The 15,857-nt window shown below is 37.3% G+C and overlaps 2 protein-coding genes across 3 annotated transcripts; both read left to right on the top strand.

The window, feature by feature from the left end:
• The first annotated feature begins 2,199 nt into the window (after nt 1-2,199).
• Nucleotides 2,200-4,555, top strand: LOC117928412 (glucosamine inositolphosphorylceramide transferase 1-like). The gene is given in 3 exon segments (XM_034848299.1): nt 2,200-2,376; nt 2,678-4,286; nt 4,289-4,555. Coding segments are annotated over 3 exon segments (1,857 nt in total). The 3' UTR covers nt 4,360-4,555.
• A 1,350-nt stretch (nt 4,556-5,905) lies between these two features.
• LOC117928572 (3-phosphoinositide-dependent protein kinase 2-like) lies at nt 5,906-15,622 on the top strand. Of its 2 annotated transcripts, none has more exons than XM_034848484.1 (11): nt 5,906-6,520; nt 7,546-7,726; nt 7,901-7,953; nt 9,631-9,732; nt 9,799-9,907; nt 10,097-10,175; nt 10,479-10,644; nt 13,495-13,629; nt 13,777-13,940; nt 14,375-14,597; nt 14,988-15,622. In XM_034848484.1, the coding sequence occupies exons 1-11, from the start codon at nt 6,269-6,271 to the stop codon at nt 15,069-15,071; spliced, it is 1,548 nt and encodes a 515-aa protein (XP_034704375.1). In that variant the 5' UTR covers nt 5,906-6,268; the 3' UTR covers nt 15,072-15,622. The 2 variants fall into 2 exon arrangements, with proteins under 2 accessions (XP_034704375.1, XP_034704376.1); XM_034848485.1 differs by lacking the exon at nt 5,906-6,520 and adding an exon at nt 7,093-7,431.
• The last annotated feature ends 235 nt before the right edge of the window (nt 15,623-15,857 follow it).

Here is a 15,857-nt window from a genome sequence, read left to right as displayed (position 1 = left end):
AGTGTAAGTGCCCCTGCAAAATATGGGATATTGTCATAGTTGTAGTATGAACCCCAAAGTTGATCTGGAGCTGTTCCATCCCTTCACAAGGGTAGAAGGTGTATAGGTCATGTATAACATGTAGAGAAGTATCAAATTTTTTGTTTAATTCAATCCGACAATTGGATGTTTTATCTTGATAATTATTTCTTGTTTTTGGGATGAACAGTCATCGTGTCATTTGTTTTCTTCAGTCATTCAACGATCCGAGAACTTGTAGATTTTTCTCTGTATTAGTTGATAATGTGTCTCAGGGTAAGTATAGGGCTTGTATTCCTTTGTTTTTGCCTGCAAGGTTTTGATTGTAAGTAGGAATAGTCATAATTTGGTTTGGAAAATGAGAGAGACTTATGAGTATATTTTTTCATTTGGGATCATGGGGAACCTAGAAGAAAATGAAGGGACTGATGAAGTATCATTCTTTGAATCTTTTTATCTGGGAATTATACTATTGAACATATTCGATTGATTTTCTTAAGGAACAAACAGTATAGAGGACATTGACAGAGAGAATAACTGGAAAAATAGATTTAGGACTAGCTTCCATTCTCTCACACCATTATACAAATGAAACATTTGTGCTTTCTTGAGGCTGAGCTCAAGTGGTGAGGGGTGGGGTGGAGAGGTGGGAGGTTAGGTTGGTTGCCAGTGGGACTAAACAAAAATGTTACCTTTCACAATACCTTTAGTTAAGAATTGATTAGTGTCTAGTCTTCACATAGGGAATAAAAAATAGACTCTGAGTTCAGCTTCTGGCTTGTAATGAAATTTAACTTTAATTTGTTCAATAATAGCAGTAATGGAAAACCGAAGTCTTATCGGATTGGGATTGGGATTGGGCTTGGGCTTGTAGTAATAGTAAAGAAAACCTATGCAAAACTCATCCATTGGCCCATTAAAAAGAGCATGAAGATTCATGTTGAAGAAAGTAAAACTTAAAAGCATGAATAGAAGTATTCAAGCTCCTATGAAATGTTCTCTCTTATGTTCACTAGATAAAATAATTTTCTAGATTTGGATTTCATTTTCTAGTTTTCTCAACATTTTTTGAAGATGGAATGCTGTTCTTGTCACCCTGTCTCATTTTGCTTACCATTGTCTTGAACCACAAAATAAGTTCTGTTGCTTTGATTTGCAAAGATTGACACCAGATGGTTTATCATATTTGACTCATCTAGGATATAATTTTAGGAAGCATTCTAGTTATACCCTTTGATTTCTCTTTACTTGCAATATTACCAACCAGTAGAATTGTGCTTAGCATGTGGCCATTTATCATCAGATCGATCCTTTGCATGATTTTATTGGTCACTGGGTCACATGGGATAGGGATAGGGATAGGGATGCAGTGCAGAGGAACCAATCCAAATATGAATATAAGGTTTGGGTTTAGATGGAGCGTGCCTTAGAGGAGTTTAATAAGGAGAATGTCAGTTCAGCAGTGGGTCTATGTCATCTTTTAATATTTGCAGTTGGCTGTCTAGTTCAAATGCAACAGGAAGTCTTTTAATCCTAAATTAAATACTGAGTTTGCAGACACTTTGACATAGAAGAAACTGCCCCTCTGAAGTAACAATTGGTAGTAATGATGCTGTAATTGTAATGTGGCTGTAAAGATGTGGCAAGGAGTTAGGGTCCATCAGTGATTGAAGAGGCAGCCTAATGGTCCCAGGGTGATATTGACCTTTTTTTGCTTAAGAACTTTTCAGATACCATATATGAGACAGCTGGTTGTAGTTGTCAGGTCTGTAGATATATTCAACCTAAATGTAAAGAGTGCTATTATTAGTCACTGATAGAAATATGCATTGCACTTGAGCCCAACTTGCATTTACATCAGTATGTGAACTCTTATCATTCTTTCAACAAGAGCATGAATTTCAACCCTTCTTTTCAACCTAGGAATGTTTCTCCATGTTGACTTGAGGAGTGCAGAGAGAATCTCTCTTCTTTTCAACCTTTGCATGAATTTTCTCCCTGTTGACTCAAGTAGTGCTAAGAGAATCTCTCTCTCTCTCTCTCTCTCTCTGCTTTTTTTCTCTCTGTATGCGCATCTGTTTTGTAAGTTATGTTACTTTCTCTTGTACATTACCTTTATCCTTGTCTTGCTACTTTCTCTTGTACATTAACCTAATTGTTGCATTCAAATTTATGGGCATCATGTTACAGGGAGACACACTTTTCCTATTCTATGAAACAAAGAATTCGATCACAATGCAAGGAGATATTGGGGTCTCAAAAAGTGACGATAAGGGTGCAACATGGCAACATTTGGGTGTTGCCTTGGATGAGGAATGGCATCTTTCGTATCCATATGTCTTTGAGTACCTTGGCAAAGTAAGATTTCAATTTCATAGAAACATCCGTTGAACCTAGCATTTGCATGTAAATGCAACTTACATGATATCAATGCGGCAAATGTCAGGAATATCAGATGGTTTTGATCACTGGATGTACCCCATAGCATTAGATGGTGGAAGTACTTTGAAAACTTTGTAAATCAATTGCTCAAATTCTTCTGCTTTATTAATTTTTGGTCAGGAATCTTACATTTTGCCACACAGACGAGAGCTCAATATGAAAATTTCTGGTTAATCTCATTTCTTTTCATTACTTCACTTTCTATTGTTTCTTACAGATATACATGATGCCTGAGTGCAGTGGTAAAGGGGAGCTCCGCATCTATCGAGCACTTAACTTTCCCTTGCAATGGACACTGGAGAAAATTATTATTAAAAAACACCTAGTTGATTCTGTTATTATTAATCATGATGGGAAATATTGGATTTTTGGTTCTGATCACACTGGTTTTGGTGCCAAGAAGAACGGACAGATGGAAATCTGGTATAGTAGCTCGCCATTTGGTCCCTGGAAGCCACACAAGAAGAACCCTATTTTTAACACTGACAAGAGTTCTGGTGCTCGGAATGGAGGCAGGCCATTTGTGTACAATGGAAACCTTTATCGCATGGGTCAAGACTCCGGTGAAACATATGGACGGCGAGTCCGTGCTTTCAAAGTGGAAGTCCTTACCCAGGATGAGTTCAAAGAAGTTGAAGTTTCCCTGGGCATAGACGAGTCAAATAAGGGTCGAAACGCTTGGAACGGTGCTCGCTACCATCACCTTGATGTGCAACAACTAAGTTATGGCAAGTGGATTGGTGTCATGGATGGAGATCGGGTACCCTCAGGAGACCCAGCTCATCGTTTTATTCTTGGCTGTGCCTCAGTTGTGGTTGTTGTCGCAGTTGTTATACTGTTGGGGTCTCTGGTTGGAGCCGTGAAATGTATTATCCCCCTCAACTGGTGCCCACACAATTCAGGAAAGAGAAGCGATGTTTTCCTGACATGGGAACGGTCCAATTTGATGTCTTCTAAGCTTCGACAGCTCTGCAGTCGCTTGAATAGAGCACCTTTATTCCTCCGAGGCATGGTAAAACCCAACTCCATCATCGGAAGATTGGTAATCTCTTTCATATTTGCAGTTGGAGCTGTACTAGTCTGCATTGCCGTGAAGTACATCTATGGAGGCAATGGTGCTGAAGACGCTTATCCATTGAAAGGACACTATTCTCAGTTCACACTATTGACGATGACCTACGAAGCCCGGCTCTGGAATTTGAAAATGTACGTGAAGCATTACTCAAGATGCTCTTCAGTAGAGGAGATTGTAGTGGTGTGGAACAAAGGGGCGCCTCCAGAACCGAGTGAATTGGACTCGGCAGTGCCGGTGAGGATCAGAGTGGAGGAAAAGAACTCACTCAACAACAGGTTCAAGATCGATCCTCTGATAAAGAACCGAGCTGTTCTAGAGCTTGACGATGATATCATGATGAGCTGCGATGATATAGAACGGGGATTCCGGGTATGGCGAGAGCACCCAGATAGGATTGTGGGATTCTACCCACGTCTTGTAGAAGGGAGCGTGTTAAAGTACGACGGGGAGAAGTATGCCCGAAAGCTGAAAGGGTATAACATGATCCTGACAGGAGCAGCCTTCATTGATGCCCAACTCGCCTTTGAGAGGTATTGGAGCGAGGAAGCCAAGGCAGGAAGGAAGATTGTGGACAAGTATTTCAACTGCGAAGACTTGCTTTTGAACTACCTCTATGCAAATGCCAGCTCTTCAAGGACGGTAGAGTATGTGAGACCCACTTGGGTCATCGACACATCCAAGTTCTCAGGCGTTGCCATCAGCCGAAACACTCAACTCCATTACAGAATAAGAAGCGAGTGCCTCTTGAAATTTCAGAGATGTATGGTGGTTTGGGGAAGCAGAAATGGGAATTCAACGGCCGGGAGAACAGACGGGATTTTTGACCAGGAATCCAATCGATTATTCACCATAGCCACAGGTAGATTGTAATAGAAGGTGACAAAAATTCTTGCAACTTCCAACTTTGTTGGTTCTTTCTCTTGTGAATTAATCACTCAAAATATCTTAGAGATGGGAGTACTCTTTGGGATCCCCATAGGTTTACATGTACATTGGGTTTTCTCATTTCTGTTAAGTTATTAAATCTTGATGAAAGGTGAGATTGGTTTTGAAAACTATGCTTCTTTTACCTTCTTCTGTTGGGAATCTTCTACCCATCTTTTTCCTTGGGGTTTTGGGGAGAATGAAATGATATAGATTTGCAGATACATGGATGGGGGCGTGGAGGTGGGGAGGTTGGAAGAATGGGTATGTTCCCCGTCCGCAGATATGAGCATGTGGAGAGATGGAGAGAGGTGGATGTAGTTGGCTTTGGGAGTCCCCAAAAGAATGGATGGGGACAGGCAATGTGGTACCATTCTTTTAAGGCCCCATTAACATACCATACTCATACTCTTTTAGTCCAAATGGGTCCCCATTTAAGGATAAGGATAAACAAATTAGAAGAGCAAGGTGGTTGGCTGATGCATTGGATAAGCTAGAAGCTTTTTTTTTTTTTTCCTCTTGAGGGAGAATTCTTTGTTGAACCATAATTTCAATTTTCTGATTACCAAGACAAAGTGACTATGTTGTTGTGGATGGTGGGTTGTTTGGATAAATAATTTTCTTCCATTATTGGTGAAGCCTTCCAACTATCTAAGTGGGTGATGGGTTGCTTGAGATGCAATCCCATTAACAATTCTAAACCAACCAAATATGCATAATTAGTACGAGGAAAAATAAAATTATTTGTAAGAAGTTAAATAAGAGTAAGAAATATAGGAATGCTACTCTTATTTTTCTATCAATTTTCTTTTATATATAGAATGAAAAAGAATATTTAGATTATTTTTTATATTATATTTTTATTTATAAGAATATAAATAATAACTTGAATTATTCATAATATTATTTTACTTCATAAAATCCGTGAAGATAAACCAATTATTCGAATAATGGATGATGAGTACGTGACTACAAGTTTTGGTTAGTGGGGTAAAAAATATTATTTTACTTCATAAAATCTCAAAAATAAAATTCATTAATTTATTGGACAACTAAAATTAGGTGAATTGTATATTTCTCTGAGAGAGTCGCCAAAGGCGGACACCCATTGACTGGCCCTATTTTTAGAATAAAAATATTCAAAAACAACAAAGCCCCTGTCTGCTCACTCGCTCAAGTACGGACTTCAACCAACTCGCCTCATCAAGCCCCCACTTGCCCATCTCCGATGCATTTCCACAAATGCTCTACCACCCAGATCTGTCTTTGCTCGTCTAAGCCGCCAAGGCCGACACGTGTTGAACGTGAAAAGCGAAAATACAAGTTTGTGTAATCTCGAGAAGAGGGCACTCTCTCACCCCTGGTTTGAAGGGCTGGCCAATCATGGGCAGCATCACCATGGCCTTTATAGAGAGAGAAAAGAAAAAGAAACGAAAGGAAAAGAAAAGAAAAAGAAAATTAAAAAAAAAAAAAGAGAGAATAGAGAGTGATGTTCATGATTCAATGTCATGTGCTGATTCCTTCTTATTCATCCCCATCTCCACATTGATCACACTAGACTCCATTCGATTGTTCGTTCATTCATTTTTTTTTCTAGGGTTTTGAAATGGAGGAAAGATAAAGCCGGTGGTAGCTTCAGATTCATGGAATCATTCACTTTTATCAGATTGAAAAAGGGGGAAAAGGGGGAGAATATTAAGAGAGAGTCGTCGTTGGGGCCGTGACATTGCTCTTGCTTCAAGGGTTTTGTAGACAGAGAAAGTGGGCATTGAATTTGGGGAATTTTTAGACGGAAAGAAGGGGAGAGAGATGTTGGCTGTGGCTGGGGGAGAAGGAGCGCAGATGGAGAAAGATTTCGATTCCAAGCTTAGGATTCAGAGCAATTCCTCTAATGGTGGCACTGCTGGTGGCGGCGGCGGGGGTGGAGGTGGAGGGGGTGGGGGTGCGGGTGCGGGTGCGGTTCAGAGATCTAAGAGCTTTGCGTTTAGGGCTCCCCAGGAGAATTTTACTATTCAGGATTTCGAATTGGGGAAGATCTACGGCGTCGGGTCCTATTCCAAGGTCCAAACTTTGCGCCCCGTTTTAATTTTCTTCTTTTTCTCCTAATCTCTTTTTGGGCGTTTTGATTATGTGTTTTTTTCCTTTTCATTTGTTACCCTAATCGATTAACGGGAAGTGATGGTTTAATGCTGATTATGATTTGAGTACCTCCTTCAATCCTTGAATTTATTTGGGGTCTTTTTAATCTCATTGTAAGATTATAAGATAGCTTATACATATTTATATATTTCCTTGTAGATCAACGGTTGATAATTGTACAGCAAGGATGATGATGATGGTATTGATAATTAATAATAAGTCTGGTGTTTGCTTCAGTTTTTTTCGAATGATATGATCATATAAATATATTTATGTATTATTGATATGTAGATGTTTTTTTTTCATAAAAAAATTATAATTATTGTTATTATTATTATTATTATTATTATTTAAATATTAAACTTGTTTGGTTCTGAATAATAATGAACTAGATTTTGGTTCCATCCGGGAATCTAATTTGTTTTTGTTTTTGTTTTTTTTTTTTTAGTGTTAGATGGTTTTGGTAATTTTGAAAGCAACACTAGGTTAAGAAGAAATATGGGATTCCATTATAGTACTTTTAGGCCAAAATTTTAACCATCTAGGCATGGTGGTAAAGGTATCTGGAGTGATAAGTTGAGCACAAGCAATCATATATGCACTCATTGGAATCGGGGGGCCTTGTTAGAAGTATTAGTTTCGATTGTTATTACACCGTAATGTGTTCAGTTGTTAAGCCATTTGAGCTCTTGCATATCTGAAGTTTATGTCTGGTTTTATTGGCATGCAGGTTTAACTCTGTACTAAAATAAAGAAAATGAGACATTCTTCAGAATTTTGAGGCCATGTTAGAGGTCTTAGTTTGGTTTGTTGATGTCCCATAAATAAGTCAGGTTGTTGTACTGTTTGGGCACTTACGCATCTGGAATTGATGTCTGGTTTTAATTGTTAGCATTTGGGTATGTGGTTATTTATTTGTTTCTTTATTTTATATCAATTGACTCCAGGTTGTGAGGGCAAGGAAGAAGGACACTGGAATTGTGTACGCTTTGAAAATCATGGACAAAAAGTTCATCACAAAAGAAAATAAAACAGCTTATGTGAAGTTAGAACGCATTGTGCTTGATCAATTGGATCACCCTGGCATTGTGCGATTATTTTTTACATTTCAAGATACCTTTTCTCTGTGTAGGTATTCTTGGTTAAAATCTGGTCAGAAGTTTAATATTCTCCATTCTTTCTGTCTCCAATTTTCCTCTTGCACCATGCTCTCTCCCATGCTTGTTTACCTTTATCATATTTGGTTATTTTTTTACAATTTGCTTTATCATTTGACATGGGTCCCTTCTGTGGATTTTGAAGATATGGCACTTGAATCATGTGAAGGTGGAGAACTGTTTGATCAAATAACCAGGGTAAGTAGCAAGACTGTAGAGCACATATTCATCCTCTTTTTGGGGAAATGGAAACTTCCTCATCAAGTGTCTTCTTGTTTGTTCTCAAAAATTTAAAATATCTAAGCATTCTTAAAATGCCTAGCCCTTGAAAATGGACTTTTAGGGTCCATAGTGTTAAAATGATGTGATCTAGTGAAGGGAAGACAATGAAGGGAGAGGGGCATAGCAATTTAGTCATGTTCCTTTTTTGGTTATTCATGTTAAAAATTGCTTTTAAATTAAAGCAATTTCATTTGCAAAGACCATAATTCTTCTTATAAACAAGAGAAAGAATCCTGCATTATAACCAAAAAAACATGTAAAACTATGAAAATTATTTGTGAGAAAACGTAAAGTTGTTGCTCCTGTTTCTCAAACCAAGACAATTCAAGATCTTCACTAGGAAAAATTGATTGATGACCATGCCACTGTGCATGAAAAATGCAGTTTATATGCTATAACCAGATCCTATGATTGTCCTGACTGATCCAGATTTTCCTGATTTGAGATTTAGGTTCATGTATATGAAGTTGACCCCAGATGCTAGCTATTGGGATGGGGATTGACTGACGGTTGTGGTTGTATTGGTGCATAGATATTGGCAGTAGCGACAAGTGCGGTGAGGTAGTAAAAAGAACCTGCAAAGCCGTCGGTTCTTTTTGGTTTATCTGCAGGCTGGTTCGAATCAGCTTGTTTTAGTATGCATCTTTATGAAATCTGGAAAAGAACTTTGTGGTTGATTCAACAATCACCATGCTTGTTACCATTGGCAATACTTGCCCTACCACTGCTATGACACCAGTACCATATTGTTGCTGTCACTGTCGCTGTTGTCAACAGTCATCATATACATGAGCCTAACTGCACTAAAAAATGTGGTTATCTGGTATAGTCTGCACACTGCTATTTCTCATTTTAGATAAGTTTATGTGGCTTAGGAGTCATGGTATTGTTTGTCAGTCAAGGTTTGTTATTGAGTATTTTAACTTGATCTGGTTTGAGAGGTGCACGATGCTTTTACATTTTTTTAAAAAAATTAATTCATGGTTTTATACTTATTTTGTTGGTGATGAAATTGAATTTGTTCTCCTTTATAAAATGAATTGCAGTCATTGTATAAGGAATTACTTGTCTTGCCATGAAATTACCAAAAAAACCATGTTTGTGTTTTACTGTCCCCATTTTGAACATTGAGATGGCAGATATCTTCCAACTGATACCTCAAAGAGAGCCTTACTGATCCTGAAGATATGTACCATACCATTATTTTCCCTTTCACTTGACCTCTATTTTGACCATAGTGGATGACCGAAAAATCATTTTTTGGGGGTTAGGTATTTTAGGGGCAACCAGAAAAACTTTTCCTACTCAATGAATTTTGAAAACTATGATTAATATTGCATGGTATCCCTGAATTATTCATGAAATTCTCGATTATTCAGAATAAGTCTATTGTAGAAATATGTGCTTTCTTTACCTACCTGGCAACTCTTACCTGAATATGAATAATTTTTTGGGGTGTTCCAAATATTTTATGAATTAGAACAAAAAGATTTCTTGATCTTAAATTTGTCTCTGTGCTTCTTGTATGTGGTGCATCATGCCTACAACTGCAAGTTTGCTATTGTAATATCCAGTGAATTTGTGTGAGTGCAGAAAGGTCGTTTGTCAGAGAATGAAGCTCGCTTCTATGCAGCTGAAGTTGTAGATGCTCTTGAATATATTCATAGTCTAGGATTGATACACCGGGATATTAAGGTATTTTAATTGCCTATACAATATTTCCTTTGCATGTGAAAATTATTAACTTTTCATGAATTGCAGCCGGAGAACTTGCTACTTACTGCAGATGGACATATCAAAATTGCTGATTTTGGGAGTGTAAAGCCTATGCAGGATAGTCTAATTACCGTCCTTCCCAATGCAGCATCAGGTAAGACTATCATCCTGTCATTTTTTGATAGGAAAATTTTTCTCCCCATTGGGACTTTAACTTCCCTCCCACAAACCCTCCCCATCCCTTTACCACTTGAGGCAGGCCTCAAGAACGGCTATCATCCTGTCATGATGATGCTATTTTATCAATGACTAATTAACCAAAAACCATATATTTCCTGTCCAGATGATAAGGCTTGTACATTTGTGGGAACTGCTGCTTATGTCCCTCCAGAAGTTCTCAATTCTTCTCCTGCAACGTTTGGGTAAGTCATTTCTTCTGAAAGATTTGGGCATAAATTTTAGATCTCAAATTGCCTTTTAAAAAGAAAATCTTAAATTACTGCCAGTTTTTGTGGATTCATTTGAGGCATGCTTAGATAGCAAGGGATTGGGATGGTGACGTGAGAGATTCTAGGTCCAAATACCAGTAGGGGCAAAAACTCTCAAAAGAGGAAAAAAGGGAAAAGAAAAAAAAAGAAGAAAAGTGTTGGTTTCAATGGATCTGTCGGATCATGTACTTTCTTTGGTGGATAACATATTTACTGTTGTTAACTTCATACATACAGAAACGATCTTTGGGCACTTGGCTGCACTTTGTACCAGATGCTTTCTGGAACTTCTCCTTTTAAAGATGCAAGTGAATGGCTTATTTTCCAAAGAATTATAGCGAGAGATATCCGATTTCCAAATTACTTTTCCGATGAAGCTCGAGATCTCATTGACCGGCTATTGGTAAGCACAACTTAACTGCTGGTTAGCTTCAGTTAAGAAGTGGTATAACTTCAGCTGATTTTTTTTTTCCATATTTCTTTTTTCTTACTTATTTTGAAATAATAGTTCATTTCATCTTTTTCTTTGGCTATAATACTGAAAAGGCTTAAAATAAAATTTAATTGTTTGGGTCCTCTTAACTTCAATCTCTCAAGCAGTAAAGGGAGAAGAAGCTGGAAGTATGGGCTGGATTTGGTTTCTTAGTGCCCAGGCTGGGGTTAAGGTGTGGGGACGGGAGGTGGAGGGGAATAGGTTGTTTACAGTCTCATCTATTTGTGTTAGTATCACACAGTTGTTGGCTTCCTTCTTTTTTCCTGGGATAGGTTCTTGTTACTTGTTTTTGTTCTCTTAGCATTGTAGGGCTTGGTTATGTCACCCTCTGCTTCACTGTTTCTTTGTTTCTTAGGCCAGTGTCTTTGGCTTGGGTAGTGGTTTGTTGTTTTCTCCTTTTGCCTACTTTATGGCGCTCTTTGTATACTCTGTGTGTATTTGGTGCACCTTTTCTTTGTGATTTTAATATATTTGCTTATTTACCTATAAAAAAATGGATTTAATTGGTGGGTCCTGAGCTATGATTAACTTGTAAAAAATATTGCATTCGTATAGCCTCGCTCTGTCATCAAATTGAGAATGCATTTTTTTTCTTTGAAAAACCTTTGTCTTTCTATATGGTGTTTTTTTTGGTCCCAAAAAAAAAAAGAATGTTATGATAGAGACAAGTTCAATGGTATACTTTTTCAAGTTCTTTTAGTAGAACCACTTCATGTATATATGCATATGTATATGTATATTTAAGTTTATATATTGGCTAATGTTCTTAAGATATAATATTATGGGTTTTGGGCATAAAAATTTATCAAATATACATAGGTACATCTGTATGTATGTATAAAAGACATTTTCAATGGATCACTAACTGGTGTGGCGAATAATAGAGGAGAAGCAAATGAATTTCCAGGACAATTAGGCCTACATTAATGATCCGCATTTTTTTTTATAAGAGTATTGTATTACGAAAAAGCGCTAAAATAGCAGCTTAAGATGTACAAGAAAGAGATACTCACCCCCTTGCAACTGAAACAAAAAACCTATTCAACAAGATGTACAAAAAACAACCTTCCCTCAATGGGAACCCATCCAATCAATGAAATCAATTAGCATTGAAGGACCATCTTTTATAAACAATTTAGACTCCAACCAAAGTAAATATACAAAAAACGCTTTCAGCTTTTAGGATCCACATTGAGCCACTATCTTTTGATATCTGTGTTGATGATTGTACTGTACTGGGCTGGACGTGTGTAAGAAGTAGTCCCATGGTGGATATTACTTTTCTAATAATGTAGGTAGTTCTAGAAACTAGAGGATGGATTAATTTCCAGTTAGAACAATGTATGTTATAAAACCCCCCCTTTTCTTTAAAATAAAATGTTTTTGACCCCCTTGTTATCATTAACATACTGGGTTTTGTTCAAGGCATGAATCAATTCATCTCTTGGGGGATTGATTTTGAATTTTTTGAATATGTATGATATGTGTCTGGAACCTGTTTAGGCTTTTTCCCATTTGTATCCATGTCCAACAAGTGTGCATGTTTCCATGTCTACTTTTAAGGAGTGACTGTGCTTTAGGGGAACATATAACTTGCCTGGACAAGTTCACAAATCTTCATGCTTGATCCTGTTCAGTTGGTGGTTTTTGCTAAAGATTTCATATGCCATGTGAAAGTTTTTTAAAACTGCTGTTGTGTGATCATTTTGAAATGTATATATGCTTGACCCTGTATTCAAGGGCCTGGTATTAGCATCCAGTTCTGGCTGCCTGGTCTAATTGAGGGAATTTTGGTCTTTGGATTGGCATTCCAATCTTAGGCTACCAAATGCTATTTCTCTGGACTTTATTCAGTGATCCAGGAATACTTTAGAGGAGAGATTTGGTCTTTTTTCTTCTTTTTTTTTCATTTTTTTTTTCCAGATGTCTTCTGTTTAGTGGGTTTTTTTTAATCCATTTTTTCTTCACCTTTTGTTGGGTGTTCCCTATATACCCATTGTGTACTAAGGCTTTGCCCCCTCTTTGTACTTCTATGTTTATTTGCTTATAAAGAATGCTATTTAAAAGGAAAAATGGCAGGATGTGATGTTCGCCCCTCATTTTGCACAAAACATAGTTGAAAATGGTAATGAAAACAAATCAATGCATGTAGAATTTTTAAATGGCTCAAAGCATTTTGTTTATGAACTAAAATTTATGAAGCATCACACTCTTGATGTGAAGTAAAAACCTTCCTTTCATACTTCAAAATGTACATGCTCATAAAGGAAGGCTTATAGTTAGAAAATTTAACAGAAAAAAAAAGGGATGGAAATGAATGAATAATTAAGATTTCAAAATAAAATTTTATTCCTAGATTTAAAAATAAAATAAAAAAGACTCTAAAGCATTTTATTTACAATACTTAAAAATTGGACTTTTGAATAATTTTATCATGTGATTTGGACCTTTTTGTCTAATGTGTGATGTACATACTTTTGGAGAAAAGTAGTTGCATGTCACAAGGTTGTATCTTGTACAAGCCCTGCACCTTGAGACGCTAGCTTCAATGGATTTAAAGCCCTAAGGCCAAAACAGTAGTAGATGTTTTACCTTCATTTTTCACGTGGAGCAGTCCTCAAGACATTGGTATCAAGTAACTTCTAAAACTGCAGATTTTTTACTGAATTTCTGAATAGAATAATAAGTGATAATTTTGTTTCTGCTTCAACTCCCTCAATTAGATGTGATATAATTTTATAATGTGCAACTATGATGCAGGATACAGAACCCAGCAGAAGACCAGGTGCTGGACGTGATGGTTATGCTTCACTCAAGATGCATCCTTTCTTCAATGGAGTTGACTGGAAGAATTTACGCTCACAAACCCCTCCTAAACTTGCAATGGAAGCGATGGTGTGACTTCAATTGTGCTTTAACTCTCTGTCTCTGTCTTTCTTTGTCCCTCTTTTCTCGTCTAAATCCAACTTCTGTTGCAGTTTTGCAGAATTTGGTAAAAGGACTCCTCCAAAGTAATTTATATTTCTGTCTTAACTTTTTCAGGCTCATTCAAGTGAAGGAGATGATGGTCAGGATTCATGGAACCCTGCACACATTGGGGATGGCTCGGCAAGACAAAATGATGGGAATAGTGGTGCCACATCATCTTCTGAAGCACCTGGTTCTGTAACTAGGCTTGCTTCAATAGATTCCTTTGATTCAAAATGGTATTGGTTTGACATTTTTAACTTGGTGCCTGGCATTGACCTTCTTACTGTTTGAAAACAACAATATCTTTCTTCAACATTGAGTTCTCTCTGCTGTGAACTTAGGGAGAGATTAATATTATATTGTTGTTTTTTGTTGTTGGTTGGTGAAATAAGAGTCAGAAGGTGAAAAATGCCTGGAAGAGATGGATTGGCATCGATTCTAAGTAGGTCATGTTTTGAGAACCCATTTTTTGTGGGTTTAGAACAAATCCATATTTGTGCAAAGCAAAAATTTTGGCCTTGGAGACACTGTTTTGAATAATCTTCTGGTGTGGTTGTTTAATTTTTCTACTTGTTTGGCTGTTGATTTAATTCTGATTTAGAACTCTGCAGCTCCAGCAAGCTGCATCAGCATTTGAGGAAATTCTAACACTGTGTTAGCATATTCACAGGCAACAATTTTTAGAGCAGGGGGAATCAGTTCTTATGATTTCCATGGTGAAGAAAATACAAAAACTAACAAACAAGAAGGTGCAGCTTATACTCACCAACAAGCCAAAACTGATCTATGTTGACCCTGCGAAGCTGATGGTAAAGGGAAATATAATCTGGTCTGACAACCCTAATGACCTCAGCATCCAAGTCACAAGTCCTTCACATTTCAAGATTTGCACGGTATGTCCCTTCTTTCCCAATCTTCTGTTTTGGGGCACATTTCCTTGGTCATTTTTTTACCTCTTCTAAAGACATTGCAATTGCTGACCACATGGACCTAATATTGGACCATTCAGCACTTTGTGAGATGTAGGGATATATTAGAACTAAAAGTTTACTCTAATTAAAATGACGAAAGAAAGCAATAAGAAAAAACAAAACAAACGTTTAGTGCCAAGATGAAACTAAGAAGCTTGTTCTTCTACTTAGTTTGCTGGTTGTGTTGTGTGATTTGTTGCTTCAAAGCTTGTTGGAAAAATAAAATAACATGAAGTAATAATGGCAGATGATTTGTGCCCCCAACCTATCACCTTTACATCTCACATCTTTCAATTTTCTGTATTCTTGCAGCCAAAGAAGGTTATGTCATTTGAGGATTCAAAACAAAGAGCATGGCAGTGGAAAAAGGCAATAGAGGGGCTTCAAAATCGATGAAATCTGTTTCTGGTTTCAACAACAAATTCTTTGGATATTTGACATTCTAGAGGAACAAGGGGATCCTTAACAGTCGGATGCTCCTGAGAAATATTTATTTACTGAAAAAGAGAGATTCAAGTTGCAGAACCGGCTTTTCAAAGGTGCAAACCATACCCCCTCCAATCCCCCCTTCCCTTGTGGCTTTGGAACTCAGTTTGTTACAAGGGGATATTCTGCCCATTCTGCATTTGTATGGTATGACATGCACACAACGGCAAATGCAAAATGCAGGGTTTGTTGGGGATGTGTTCATTACTTGTTTATTGTAGAAAAGGTACAAGCCATTAATGAAAATTTATTATGTGAAATCAGTACTGTGGCAATAGAGATTCCAACCACTTAGGGTTTGTTTTAAAACAACCTGATACTTTTCAAGTATTCCATTTTGTTCTTGTAGAGATGGATGAATTTTGCTCTGAATGGTATCAGAATAGCTGAAGCTTTCCACACTGTTCAATTGTAGCATACAGTGCTTGTTTTGCAATTTGATGAACTTTCCCTTTTGGTTAGTCTACTTCACTTATTGGCTCATTTCATTTCACCCTTTAGTCTATTCCTTTAGGCTTATGTCAATGTCACTCTCTTGGATTGGCAATGGAAATGCTCATGCTACAGCAAAATCTGGGTTCTCACAGGAAGATTAAAAAATTTGAAGAAAAGAAAAAGGAATAGACTAAAGGGTGCTTTCTAAATGACCCTTAGGCATTGACTGCTTTCCTTTGAGGGGTGTGAAATGTGAATGTG

This window comes from Vitis riparia, chromosome 13 (genome assembly GCF_004353265.1).
Source record: "Vitis riparia cultivar Riparia Gloire de Montpellier isolate 1030 chromosome 13, EGFV_Vit.rip_1.0, whole genome shotgun sequence".
NCBI classification, from domain to species: domain Eukaryota; kingdom Viridiplantae; phylum Streptophyta; class Magnoliopsida; order Vitales; family Vitaceae; genus Vitis; species Vitis riparia.
This window is presented reverse-complemented; position numbering and strand designations above follow the sequence as displayed.